The 14,632-nt window shown below is 47.1% G+C and overlaps 1 protein-coding gene across 3 annotated transcripts in view; it reads right to left on the bottom strand.

Annotated features, from left to right (window-relative positions):
• LMO1 (LIM domain only 1) overlaps positions 1-12,838 on the bottom strand; it is a 67,836-nt gene extending 54,998 nt beyond the window's left edge. For 2 of the 3 annotated variants that reach the window (XM_051963972.1, XM_051963973.1), the window contains exon 1: positions 5,741-6,317. In XM_051963972.1, the coding sequence (XP_051819932.1) occupies positions 5,741-5,765 (25 nt within the window). In that variant the 5' untranslated portion in view covers positions 5,766-6,317. Of the gene's footprint in view, positions 1-5,740; positions 6,318-12,201 lie in introns of those variants that run through there. The other variant, XM_051963970.1, reaches the window with a different exon arrangement.
• Between the last annotated feature and the right edge of the window lie 1,794 nt (positions 12,839-14,632).

Genomic DNA, 14,632 nt, shown 5'->3' on the forward strand with positions numbered 1-14,632 from the left:
TGAAATAATGCTTCGCATCTCCTGACAGAGAGTTGATAGACTCAGGATTTAAATTGAGATATGTTTTTTTGGAACGTAGCTAATGCTGGAATTTGTTTTGCTTGACTATAAATAGTTGTTATGAGTTTTTTCTTTTTTTTTCATGAGGGATAGAGTGGAAAGGAGAAAAGGTGGATTTGCTTTATATAAAAAATTTCATTTAAGAAAGAAAAAAGAATGCTGAACTGGGAAGTCACGGGAATGAGGTTTGAATCCTGTTATTAGTTGTGGGTATAGGCAAGAATCTTCATCTGGAAAGTGAGAGGTTTGGACCAGAAGACCTTTAAGGATGCTTTTGATTCTAAAAAATTTAGGAGTTAAGACAAAAGCTTCAGGAACCTAGGATTAACTCGCCACAATTAGGCAATGGAAGAAGACTCTACTAAGGTAAAGTTATATTTTTGAAGGAAAAATTTTAAAAGCTCTATTGAAAAGAAAAGTAAATCTGTTTTGCCTCAACAGATGTTTTTGTATGAAATCAAGAGAAGGATGGCTAGTTTGGAACCCCCATCCTTCATGCTCCCTATTAGGAATATGACCTTCAGAGGACTCTCATGGGATCACCAAGCTGATTTCTAAAGGCTTGACATGATGAATTTGGCATAGACTTAGTTGGAAATCCATATTATGATTGGGGGGCTTGTTCCCTTGTGTTTTTTTTTTACTCCTGCCCTTCCTTAACTTTGCAACAATAACTTAGATGTCTTCTTATGGAATATCCCATCTTAGCCCTTTTTCCTCATTGGTGAATTCCTTCTGAGGGCCTCTAATTGGGGATGGGGATTGTGACTTCATTTCTCCCTTGGCTGCGCTTCTGACTCTCTGGAACTTTGCCATAATGGCCCTGTGGAAGGATCTTTCTCTCCCCCTCCTCATTCAACTCCCTTTAATGTGTTTTCTTCCTCCATCAGAATGTAAGCTTTCTGAAGGCAGGGGATATTTCTCTCTCTCTCTCTCTGTTTCTCTCTCTCTCTCTCCTTCCTTTCCTCCCTCCCTCTCTCTCTCTCCTGTCTCTCTTTCTCCTGTCTCTCTCTCTCTCCTGTCTCTCTCTTTCTGTTCTGTTCTCTGTCCTCTGTCTCTGTCTTTCTCTGTCTCTCTCTTCTCTGTGTGTGTCTCTCTCTTCTCTCTCTCTCCTCTCTCTCTGTTTTCTGTCCTCTGTCTCTATCTTTCTCTGTCTCTCTTCTCTGTCACTGTCTTTGTCTTCCTCTGTCTGACTCTCTTTGTCTGTTTCTGAATTTGTCTCTCTCTTGCTTTTCCTTTTATGCCCAATATTCTTACAGTGCCTTTCACGTGGTAAATGTTTAATATAATGTTGTTGACTACTTGTTGCCTGTCCACAACAGTAAGGAGACAATACGGGACGGACAATTGAGAGAACAATTGTTGTGAGTCCTCCTCTCTAAGAGAAGATGGATGGAAGAGAAAGAACCTTGAATGACACTGCAGGATTCTTAATGCTAGGTTTAACTTTAGCAAGCTCTAAACCTCAAGAAAAAAAATTCCATAGCATATTGAAAGAACATAAGAGTTTGTGTTTCTCAGAAAGAACTGCTGAGGAGACAATTGATTCTTTCTAGACTAAAACTGGGATTTCATTATTTGCTCTCATAGCCCTTAGGAGAGGATCGGGGAGGCTCTAGGCCATGGTGGTCTTGAGCAACACCAAGTTGAATTCTGTAGGTTCTTGCTGACAGCCTAGTCTTGCTTGCTTCATTCGGGAGTCATCCAGGATCCCTGGATTCTTCTGAACATTTCAAGAGCCTTCACATTAGGTGAAACATATGTGGTCATTTCATTGCTGCAGAAGGACAGAACCAGATTCTTCCCCCTCTAGCACTTCCTCCTGATGACTGCTATGTAATATTAGGTATTTAACTACCAGCCCTTCCATTCTCCTGACCTCAAAGTTTAATGGAAAGAGTGTTGTTTCTAGAGCCAATTTTGGGTCCTAAATTGGATATTAAAACTCTGCTACTTAATCCTTGTTTCAACTTGGACAAACCAATTTACAGCCGCAGTTTTTCCACTTTTTTAGGTAGAAGGTTGGACTTGGATGACCTCTATAACGGTCCAACTTATGATCTTTCCAGCATGTTGGCAGCTGCCGCATCTCTCTACTCCTTGCTACTAGGATTGGGCCGGCTGGACCGAACCATCAGATTTAGTCACATCTCTGCTGTTTACAGACTTATCAGACAGAATCCTACCAGCTCTTAAATACTAACTTATGGTTTTCAGACAGTGGGGTTAGTGAATGGCACAAATTGTATGGAAAGATCTATTTTATAGACAATCAAACCCAAATGTATTGATCTCTTCCTTCTATGAATTCTCTCACCTGTCCCATATATTTAGTGTCTTCTATACACAGACACACAGACACACAGACACACAGACACACAGACACACACACCATTTTTGGGCTCTATGTCTGCTGTGGTGATCTCATGTTCCAGCTCCATCTGCAGTGATCTTTTAAAAATTGAATGTTGAAAACTATCTTTACATGTAATTGGAAAAAATAAAATATAATTAAATAAAAAATAAAACAAAAGCAACAAAAAGAAACATAATAATCATTTTAAAATTGAGAGGTGATAAAGACCTGGATTCCGATCTTGCCTCTCTGAGGCATGCTGGCTGGATGACCTTGGGCAAGCCATTTACATTTTCAGTACTGTAGACCAAAAGAGTCAAATTCCCTCAGCTCTTAGGTCACATGTAATATAGCCCGAATGAAATGAAAATGTCATTGGGAAATCTTTAACAAAAATATAACAAAAAATAATAATTAAAATATAACATAAGTAATGTTAATTTTTGTTCATCTATGTCAATATATAGCCCTACAAAGATCAGTTTCTATTTGAATTTGACACAAATTCTGATCAAAGCAGTCTCTAAGACTTAAATTTATAGATAAGGTGTGGATCTGCATTGATAGGGATAGTTCCTTACACCAATGAAATCATGCGTCCAATTGCTGCTCTTATCCTATTTAAATTGGATTGACTAGAGCATGCAAGAAGAGTGACATTGGGGTATCATATGGAAATGAAGAGACAGGCCCCTGTTTTCCTTCAAGCTAAGAAAGAGCCTAGTGCCTAGTTCCCAGTTCCATCCCTGGCTTGATATGTGCCATGGGGCAAGTCCCTGAAATTGTGTCTTCACTCACTGTCACTGTCACCCACTGGTCTCAGAATACAAATCTCGATAGTACCCAGGGACATGGTTCAGGATATGGTCCTTTACTGATGCTCAAGGCAGAAGATGAAGCATCCTGGCTGAGTTAAAACTGCTCCTGTGGTGATGATGGGTATGGGAGTGGGTTGGACAAGAAAGACAGGGTTCAAGCTCAGAGTGGAGAAAGCACAGTTCTTAGAAAACTATAGAACTAAATTTGGGTGGCCTATGGTGGGTTTGCTGGCAAGCCTGGGCCAAGTAGCCTGAAGACCCGATGAACCAATGACCCAGGACTTCACCTCAAGGTGAGAAGAAGTCTGTGACTTTGTCAGGCAGAAGCCCACCTGGACACTCTGACTTTGAAGTGGTACAGTGGATAGAATGTTAGACGTGGAGTCAAGAAAATCTGAATTTGTCGTCTCAAGACATTTACTAGCTGGACAAATAAATTAACTTCTGCTGGACTCATCTATAATATCATTTTACAGATGAGGAAACAGAATGAGGCTGGGAGTTTTGTAATGACATATAATCATTGCTACAGTCCGCAAGAGGTACAAAATGACATTAAAGATATCACTCACACTGTTGATGTAAGGGTTCAAACATACAGGTATGCAGTTGTCCTGCGCCTGACTACCTTGGCCATGGGGTTGGTTATGACTGAGATGTTTCAGCCTTCCCACTCCACGGGATTCAGAACTGGCAGGGACCTTAGAACCCACCTAGTCCAACCTTGTATTTTATAGATGAAGATTTGCAGATCTGAAAAGAGAAAACTTGTTCAAGATCATGCAGGTAGTAAGTAGCTGAACCTACATGCAGTTTTCTGACTCCACATTTAGAGCTCTCAATGGATATAATCCTGTTTTGCAACTGGGCCCACAAAGGATGCCTAACTGAGGACTTCTCTTGTCTACTAGCTCATGGAGAGGGGTAAGAAAGGATCCCAGTCAGAGAAGGTAAGAGATGGGATTGGGGGGGTCTCCCACTAAAGCCATCACAATTGTGGGCAGGTGGCCCATTTCAGCTCCACTTCAGAGACTTATTCATTAGTTTCTGGGAAGGCATCTGGGGGAAATTCCCAATTGGCTGTGTTGGCAAGGGAGGAGGCAAGAGTTGGACTTGGTCAGATTAGCACTTGTATATCCCACTGCACCTTAGTATCTCTCAGGTATATAAAGGTCTTGGGAAGACTTGACTGAGAATCCCAGCTTTGCCCACTCATGACATTGCTCCTTGTTTTCTCCACCCATAGCCCTCTTGTTGCATCTCTAGTTCTCTCCCCCAAACACACACCTAGCAAGGGTGCTGCTGCTTCTAACAGCTGTCTCCTTGTATAGTCAGATACAGGAAATTTCCTTAACCAGTGGAGGGGGCCCTATGTAACCATCTCTAATAATTCTTCTATTCCATTTTGGATTCCAACTCCATGAGCTTCCACTTAGTTGAATAAGCCCAGCCAGCTCTTTGCTCCAAAGTCCACCAACTCTCTAGATGAATCCCATTTGGCCAGGGTCAGGGGAAGGGGGGGGATTTCCAGAGGAGTTGGGCCAGTCAGGTCCTTCTTGGAAACCACAGCAATGATTATATGCCATTACAAAACTCCCAGCCTCAACTTTCCTCATCCTTCCTAGAAATTCCAGAGAAATGGGCATGGCAAAGCCTGTCCAAGCAGTCCAAAAATCAAGGCTGGCAAATGGAGCATGGGAGGGGGGGATCCACCTCCTAGATCTTTCCCAGGGGCAGTGGAGCAATTTTCTTACACACTTGCCCGGGTTTGGGAAGCTTGTATCTCAATTTTGGGCTGGGGTGACATCCTTCACCTCCATGAGCCGGCTGCTGCTGCTAAAGTTCAGAGGTGAGCCCGGAGCAGCTTCGGGCAGTCCTTTACACTTCAGGGCTGCACTTTTACTCGTCCCTCCTCCCTCCTTCCCCCCAGTGCTCTGGAAGGTGGCGATTTTGCTCCCTCTGCTTCGGGAGAAGATTAGGTTAAGGCTGCCGGGTTTATGGCCGTGGTGGGCAGGGAAGCCGCAAAGACAAAATACTGACTAGGAAAAATGATTATGGCAATTGGGCAGCCGAGGGGCCCCTTAGTGCCTGCACTTTGATTCCAGAGGAGAATTGCACACCCAACACACACACACACACACACACACACACACACACACCACACCCTCCCGCCCACCCCAACTATATAAAGAAGCCCTCGAAAGCCCGGACCAATGAGTCACTGGGTTCTCAGCCTGGATGATTCAAACGGGCAGAAATGGTTCCTACTGTACATCCTTCAACAAACAGAGCGTGGAGTGACGCCTTCTGGGCTAGATTACTTTTCATTAACGCCAGGGAGAAGGGCGAACGCGCCGGGTCGGCCCCTGGCACCTAGGCACGCTCGCGTGCCCGCCGGCCCCCGGTCCGCTCGTGCCCGGGCAGGGCCAGGTCGGCCGGCGTAGGATAGGGGAGGCGCGAGAAGAGGCTGCCCGCTGGGGGACGGTGCCATCCTCAGCCGACCTACCGTCCTCCTTGTCCAGCACCATCATCTCGGAGAGGGAGAAGTGTCCGAAGGCGGGCGTTGCGTCTCCAGCCGCTGCAGCCTCCGCTCCGGGGAGGAGAGGTCTCGGCTCCGGGAAGCGGGATGAGCTAGCGCAGCGGACGGCCCTTTGGCAGCCACTGAGCTCTAATTACCCGGTTGTCCAGCTCTTAACCTAGATTGCACTCAGCTAGAATTACATTCAGAAGTGAAGCACTTTGCAGATACAAAAGCAGTCTCACCTACTTTTTTGTGCCTCAGAATTGCAAGAGACTAGGGGGCTGCAATTTAGAAAGAGAGAGGAGAGAGAGGAGAGAGTAGGAGGGAAGAGGAGCAGAGTTTTTCTTTGATTCTCACCTTCTAAATGGCTCAATTTGCCCAGTATAATCTGTCTTAATGTAACTGCATTTGATAGCTCATAACCCTGGCTCTCGCAACTACACAGCTCTGTCTTATAAAGTGCTTTCCCCTTAGATTTAATCTGAATCTAAATCTAAAATTATATTCAAAGAGATGGGAGGGGAAATATCGGAGGCTGGCTACCGCTGCCTTTCTCTCTCAATTTATGAGGTCTGCACTCTTGCTACTGAATAAATGCGCACATTTCCCAGAGACAGCCCCCCTCCTCCCACACTGCCCCCCCTCCCCAAGAGTTTAATGGGGAGTGGAAGGCTGCCTGGTTCTCCAGCACCACCTACAGGTCTCTTTTTCTCTCTCTCACTCCCCGAGATCATTTCTGCAGATGTTTCAAGACCAGAGGTGCACTGTGGCCCTCAGCTAGAAGAGGGGCACCCAACCTCCGGCCTCTTTTCCGCCCCACTCCGCTCCAAGGGTGCGCGGGGTATCACGGGGGCATCTTTTCTGCCAGACTCAAGAGCTCGTTCTCTCGGGTCACATAGAAGCTCCAGGCCTGAGGGAATGTCCCACTCTCATTTGACAGAGGGAGGGAATCCACCTGAAGGGGAGGATGACTCCGCCAAGCTCACGGACTCAGATTGTGTGAACTGAGGTTCAAACCTGGTCCTTTCAACTTCTGGGTCAGGGCTCTCTCCAACACACCGTGCCAATTCTTGAGATTTGGTGTCTGACTTTCAACCTAGAAAGTAGCAACTTGGAGATTGAAGCCTTTCCTGGTCTCTCCTTTTCTCCTCTCCCCATTTCTAATACTGAAAGAATCTCAGTGGCTGGCCAGCCATTACCCAGGTGTCTGAAGGTCACCTTTCTATCTTGAAAGATCCCAGCTCTTTTGGGCTATTCTGTGGTTCTAGGGTTTGTTCTAGAATCTTATTATGCTTTCCCAAGTGGGTCATGTAAAGTTCTGCATAGGGTTTAAATCTCCTTTACCTTCTTCTATTTGGGAGGAACACCACTTTACCCCTATCTTCTGTTGCCTTTTGGGGGGGAACACCACTCCACCCTTATCCTCTGTTGCCTTTTGGGGGGGGAACACCACTCCACCCTTATCCTCTGTTGTTTTTTTGGGGCAACACCACTCCACCCTTAACCTCTGTTGTTTTTTGGGGGCGACACCACTCCACTCTTATCCTCTGTTGTTTTTGGGGGACACCACTCTACCCCTATCCTCTGTTGCCAAATTGGCTTCAAGCCAGTTTTGAATGACATTAAATCCACAACGTAGTCAAGCACATCAAAATGGCATTTTTCATGAGTACATCTTGATAGAGAAATGGATATTTAAAATTTTCTTTTATGAGTGGAAGGTCCCAGGTATAGGAGTAAGGAAACTTTGAATGCTTTGGGGTTTGTCTGTAAAGCAAGGATAATATCTGTTCTGCTTTCACCATAAGGTCATATGAATTATCATATACAGTCATGAAAACACTTTGTGAACTACAAAACACTATTCAAGTGAGAGAGTTTTTTTTAGCCACAAAGAAAAGCTAGAACTGTAGATCTTCCTCTTAATAATATGGTTAACAAACTTCTTTATATGCCTGATATAGGCAATGCAATGATTATTATCCCCAGTATGACAAAAGCTGAGGATCTGTGAGGGGAAATGGCTCACCCAGGGTCACATAACTAGTGATACCAGTCCTCGGAACTCAGATATTCTGACTCCAAGATCAATGGACTTTTCACTAAATCATATGCACCTCCTAAAACCCCTCAGACCACATCTAACCCCGTTTCAGGGACCCTGTCCTCTTTTTTCCAAACAGAGAAGTAAGACTTTTCAAAAGCAAGAGTAGGAAGCTCAGGCAATACATCTCCACAACCTGCTTTTAATTAGCTTACTTAGCCACAGCTCAGATACTTTCCCCTCATCCCCCTCGTTTTGAATGCTTAATCCAAAGAGTCCTTGGATATATTTGAAGCTAAGTAACTCGTTTTGCACAGAATAGCTTTTATCCAGGACTCTTTCCCTTCCGTTGGTGACAATTTGGAGAGATGAGCAAGGTCCCTGATACACTTAAGGACGGAGGTACTTGATTCTCACCCATTAAAAGGGGCTTCCAAGTCACATATTAAGCAAAGTTCCCATTCAGTATTCGTATGTCTCCCCCAAACAAACAAAAACCATGGCATTACAATAACCCAGAGTCTGGAATTACGTATCCAGGTCTCCTATCGCAAAAACCTTCAGCATTAAGTTCCCTCCCCCCAAACCAAAGCACATTCCTGGCTCATATCAATAATCACCCATCATTTCCGAGGCCAGAAGTTTTGGCACTCTGATCAATCAAGAGTGGAATGTTATTTTATTTCCTTCAGATATTCAGCCTAGAGTCCCACATTATCACCACCTGAGACATTCACTCAAAACCATCTCATTTCAGTAAGATCATTGTCCTTATGCACATGATATAAAGAAAGAATTTCCCTCCCACCAAAGAATTGGGCTGGGATTTTCTCTTTGCTTGTATATGTGTCTGTATGTTCTTTGCTTTCCTCATTTCTTTTATTTCACACCTTCTCACATTTATTCAAGAAGTTCATTTTCAACATCATATTTCTCCTTAATCTCCAAGACACCTAATTAGCAGTCAACCGGCTAGAATTCCAATAATTAAGCCATGAGAACTGGACAAAATATCTAAATGCTACCAGGGCAGGAACTGTGTGAGCTGAAATCCCACTTGCTGGGATTTGGGGAAAGGAGGGAAGGAAGAGCTATAGACTGGCGGCAGTGCCCAGGGACTGCAGGACATATGGGACTAGACCTAGATTATCAACCTCCTTCATTGGGAAGGTCTGCCCTGTGGGAGAGATACAACTTGATGCCATCAGAAGACTTAGGTTAAAATCATGATTCTACCATTTATTATCTGTATGATGTTGGTCAAATCTCTTCACTCTGCTGACACCCAGTTTCTCCTTTGAAAATTGAGAGGGTTAAGCTAGATAACTTCATCCGGCTTTTAAGAGTTCTAGCTTTTCTTAGGTCCTGTGAAGATGAACGGTTAGGAACACAAGCTTCCAGTTTTGCTTCCCCAAGTTCATGTATCTGTGGGTGCTTTGGTGTTGCTGATGTGGAATTGCATTTGAACTATCATATCAGGTTCTATCAGAGAGAAGGCTCTTGAGTATCTCCAAAGACACAAAAAGATCCTGCCCTGCTGATATAACCTGACGTGATTTCACAACATACAAATCACATATCCTGCAGACTTTTTAGGTGACTGTCTCGGCAGCCTACTATGCAGTAGTCTCAGCCATCTCAGACTCCTTATTAAGGCAGAAAAATCATATCAAATCCTGTCAGGTTAGGACAGGAAAGGCAGTTTGTTCAGAGGTGTCCACCACAACGATAGTGGGCTGGCGTTAATGTAGTGAAATACTCAGGTTGCTGTCTGGAGGAATCTGTTCCTTATAAGAGACTTTTAGATCCAGCACTGAAGATCAGCTATATTGACAGAGGACTCTGCCCTCATGTCTGGTGAAAATGGATGACCCCTTTAGGAGAAGGCAAGAAAGGGGTTAGGATAGGCTGCCTTATGAGGTGGTAAGCTCCCTGTCAGTGGAGGCATTTAAGCATAGACTCGATGAACCTGTCAGGTCCTGTGGGAGAGATCTGTACTGAGACAGAGGCTGAATTATATAGTACCTTAGAAGCCAGGATTCTATAATTCAGGAATAAAAGGCTGGTACAGTGGAAAGGACGTAGGAAATACAATCAGACAATTTAAATTGAAAGTCTTGCTGCCTTGTGATCTTGGACAAGTCACTTCTTTAAATCCTCAATTTCTTCTACCTTTAGGATTCTCTGGTATCAAATGATGTGGAAATTAATATGGTTTGGGGTCAGCAACCCCAAACTGTCCTACTGAGTCGGGGAACAGTGTGCCTAATTTAAATAATTCCAGGAGTTCTGGGCCAGTGAGGTTCAGTGTTCCACAGGGAGCACCCAGAATGCCTTTTCTCAAACCTCATATCCCACTATGAACCAGGGTAAAGTCACTGAGTGAGGGGCCAGGCTACCTCCCTCTGGAATTAAGCAAACCCTTGGGTACACACACACACACACACACACACACACACACACACACAGAGTCACATAGACAAAAACTAAGAAATTATCATGCTCCAAACTCTGTTTTCCTTCAATTTCAGGAAAATTAAGTAGATTTGGATCCTTAAAACTAGTTCAAAGTCAAAGCACACAAAGAATCTTTTCAGGTTTTCTGAGTCCTGTGTGGAAAGCAATGAGGCAAGAAAACAAGACTTTAAAACAACAGTCTGACCCTGGCTGCCTCCAAGAGGGCAAAAGGGAACATGGCCCTAAGGAACTACCATAAGAACCACCCACCTATTGCTCCTGTTCCTCCATACAAACAGGCAGTCAGCTTACTTGAGGCTGAGGAAGACTAGTAGGAAAAGTGGTGATGGTGGCACGGGGGTTCGAATTAATCTTCTTTCCATTACACTAGTTGCAAGGCCTAGTGTTTAATGACCACATCTGTACTGCTGAGAGAATCAATAAGTAGCCCTCCTTTGGCTATTTGCCCCATTCCCCTCCCACTGTTGACCTGCATCTAGTCTTACAGCCACAGGTCAGCAGACCTGAACAGGATAATAGAATTTAACAGTCCTTAATTTTTGAACCACTTAACTGTGTCTGCCTGTGTCCCTACTATCAGAAGTAAGAAAAACAGCATTTCTTCCTACTTTCTACTTCCATGGAAGAAGTCCTATGCTTGGTAGGTCCAACAGGGAATAGGCTTGGATCAAATCCTAAAAAATCCTGAAAATGCGGGTACTTTTCTTCTGAAGTTCACCACCAAAACTGGAATGACTAGTATCAATTCCTGGATTTTAAGACTACTTGTTCTGGAAGGGGAGGAGGCATCTGCTGGGATAGAAGAAGGAAGAGTATCCACCCGTGTTAAGAGCTCTAGCCAAGGGAAGTCTGGGAAAACAAAGGCAATTTAATGGGCCGGAGGATGAGAAAGCAGGAACCTCACCGCACCACTAAGGCCAAAGACTAGAATTGAGTTTGAGGGCTTCTCCCTGCCCCTCCTCCAGGCTGCTCTCATCCTGTGTTTTAAAGTCTTCGAAGCCCAAAGGTTTTTAGAAGCTGTCTCCTGGAGCTCTGTGCCTCTTTTCTAGGAAAAAACCTGCCTACAAACGCGGGAAGGTCACTTGAAGGCCCTGTATTTGGGGAAGGGGTGTGGAGAGGCAGGGAGTGGGGGAGACACGAAAGAGTTGCTGCCTGGTGTTGCTGAAGCTGTTGGTGAGCAGTCACACCGCCTCATGGAAGGATGGGGGGCGGGGAGGAAAGAGCAGAGGGAGAAGTGGGGGAAAAGGAGTCTCTTCATCAGCATCCCTTAGTAGTAGGACAGGTCTCTTTAAGGGGGCGGCCACTGGGTTATCTCCCGGACAGATCCTATGGACAGGTCCCAATCCGCCCCGGATCACTGCCCTGCCCCGACCCTCCCCCATTGGCTTCCTCAAAAGGGATCTCTAGATCCAGAGTCCCCGAATTAGGAGCAGGATGTTGGGGTCAACTCCGGCCTCCAGTCCGTAACTCCTTTAAAAAGTAAATCTCCGCCCCTCGCCCTTTGTCAGTTTGGGCAAAGCGGTCAGGGGGCGGGATCCCAGGGGAGAAGCCAGCGTGTCCCGCCCCGCCGCACACCACACCTCCCCTCTCTTCCCCTCCCCTCGGGCCCCGGGACAGAGTTGGGGGGTGGGGGTGGTCCTAGCTTGAAAAAGTCTGGCCTTTCCACGGCGGCGGATCTGTGGCTGAGCTCGGTCCGGGAGGCCGGCCCGGCGTTCATGCGTACTGAGCACCCTCCCTCTCCCCCTCCCTATCCCGGCCCCATTCCAAACCACAACAAATCCACTTTCTACCTCCCGGGGCTGCCGGGCACGGACTTGGAAGGTGGCGCGCGCAACCTGCCCCCCTTCGCCTCTCCGGGTCCCAGGCCCCCCTCCTCTTCCCAGGCCTGGGGCGCACGGGCCGGGCGGCCCTGTGGGGCACCTACCGTCCTCCTTATCCAGCACCATTGTCCTGGCTGCCGGGACGCTGCGCCCGCGCCGCTGCCGCTGCCGCTGCCGCCGCCGCTGTCGCGGCTCTTCCTCCACCCGCGGCAACTGTCGCCGTCGGCCCGGGGGAGCGTGGACAAGACGCCGCCGCTTCCCGGTCGCTCGGCGCCTCAGAGGGGACGGGAACCGGGGTACGGAGCTAGGAAGGAGTCGGCCGCCGGCCGTAAGCCGGCCCGCTCCGAGCGCGCCCTCTGCCCGGCCCGGGCTAAACCCGGCCGGCGCTGCTTCTCCCGATCTGGATCTGGCCCCTGCCTCGGCTCGGGCTCCGGCTCCCCAGTCCGGGCCCCTGCTGTGCAGCAGGAGGCGGGCGCGCAGGGGAGAGATTAATAATGAATTTGTGAAAGGGCAGCCTGGCGAGAGCGCGGGGCGGGCCGTGCGCCTGGGAGCCGGGCAGGGAACGGAGGGGAGCGCGATCCTGCTCGGAGCCGGAGCCCGGAGCCTGGCTCGCTTCGGGGCAGGAGCAGTTACTCGGCGGCGGGCGGCCGGGCGAGGCTGCAGCCAGGAACAGCGAGCGAGCAAGCGATCTAGGAGGAGCCGGAGCCGGAGCCGGAGCCGGAGCCGCCGCCGCCGCCCGCTCGCAATTTATGTGCCTCTGCCCTCTCCGGCTGCTGAATAAACGCCCGCATTTCCCAGGGACCCTCAGATTCCCCTGTTAATTAAATCAATTCATTATGCTCAGATCTGATTAGCGGCCCTTCCCCCCCCTCTTTGAATCAATTATTCAATACACAAACATAATTGCCTGTGCCAGAGGTGCCTAAGTATTAGCTTATTTAACTCCAAGGACACTAATTACCCCTAGGGCAAGGGAACTTTTCTCATTAATTCTGACAAAACACAAAAGCGGAGCGGAGTGTGTGAGTGAGTGAGTGAGAATGTGTGTGTGTGTGTGTGTGTGTGTGTGTGTGTGTGTGTGTGTGTGTGTGAGAGAGAGAGAGAGAGAGAGAGAGAGAGAGAGAGAGAGAGCAGGGAGAGTGAGTGTGTGTGTGTGTGTGTGTGAGCGCAGAGCCGTCTGCGGGCGAGGAGGAGAGGAGCGCCTGACACACACACGTGCTTCTGAGGAAATAAGCCCCAACCACTCTCCTGAAAATCCCTTCCTCGGACCCCAGTGGCCGGCCAGAGCAGAGGGCAGCACCTTGCCATTGTGGGGAAGCTAAGGGGTGGGGGGAGGGAGGGAGCAGAGAACTACTTGAACAATTCGTTAAGTACGGGAGGGAGCCAGGCCTCCTTAAGCAGAGGGGCTTTCGAGACCTCCCGCGATGTGGGGGGGGGGTGGCGCCACCTTGCCTTTGGGGCTGCTCTTCACTGGTTTGGTCTCAAAATGAGCGAGAATCCTTTCCTTCAGCCTCTTCCACTAGTTTGGTCTTGCCACCCACTCCCACCCTTACCCCCAAATTGACACAAGCTTCTTGTTTTCAACGTCCTAATCAGACAAGACTGAGAAGGTAGAACAAGTCGCCTTTTCTCCCTTCTCCTCCCCATAAGATAACGCATAGTCCATATTTCCACTAACAACACATATTCCCCCCTCAAATCAAACCCAAGAGAACCTACTCACTACACCCTCCCCCCAATCCCTCCACTCCTATCAGCACCGAAAACAAACAGTCTTGGAGTTTGTGGGACATGGACGAACTAGAATGAGCTGATAGACTTTTTCCAAATTTTAGCTCTCCCAAAATCTCTTTTAAAACGGCCAGAACCAAAAGTCAGAGACAGAGAGCTAGAGGCAGAAGGAGGCGAGTCAGAGACGTAGAGGCAGAGACGCAGAGACCGAGAGAGTAATTGATTCCCCCAAATTAGGTTTCTGCTTTCTAAAGACCCTCATTGTTCCTCTTCTCAATGTGCACAGAGGTATTGAAGATTTTCTTTTTGTTCCCCCAGGCAATGAATGAGCTGATCCATTAATCCATTTGGCTTTTATAAATCAGGAAACTAATATTAGCTCTGTTCATACAGGCTTTATTTAATTGGGAGGGGGAAAGGGGCCCACTAGTTACCCCTTCTCCGTCCCCAACCCCCGCTTATAAATAAGAAAGAAAGAGAAAGAAATATTTTCTAGCGCATGAAGAGGACTAGGAGGAAAATGAACATGGAGAATACGTCAGAAGTCCAGACAGAAGTTGTCAATGGTGACAACTTGAGGTTACTTATTTACTGAATTTGTGTTGTGTTCCGATGCTAAGGGGTCTCAGCGGCTGGGGCTCTTGGACAACTCTTTGTCCTTCCTTATTCCTTAGGTTAGATTTCAGGGGACTAAGATGGGGGGAAAATTACATATTTATTTTCATTAACGTCTAACTGAAATTTGATGATTCCTTCTATTATTCTTTTTAAACCACATTGTTTTGAGAAGGGTCTGTAGACTTT

This window comes from Antechinus flavipes, chromosome 6 (genome assembly GCF_016432865.1).
Source record: "Antechinus flavipes isolate AdamAnt ecotype Samford, QLD, Australia chromosome 6, AdamAnt_v2, whole genome shotgun sequence".
Lineage (NCBI taxonomy): Eukaryota > Metazoa > Chordata > Mammalia > Dasyuromorphia > Dasyuridae > Antechinus > Antechinus flavipes.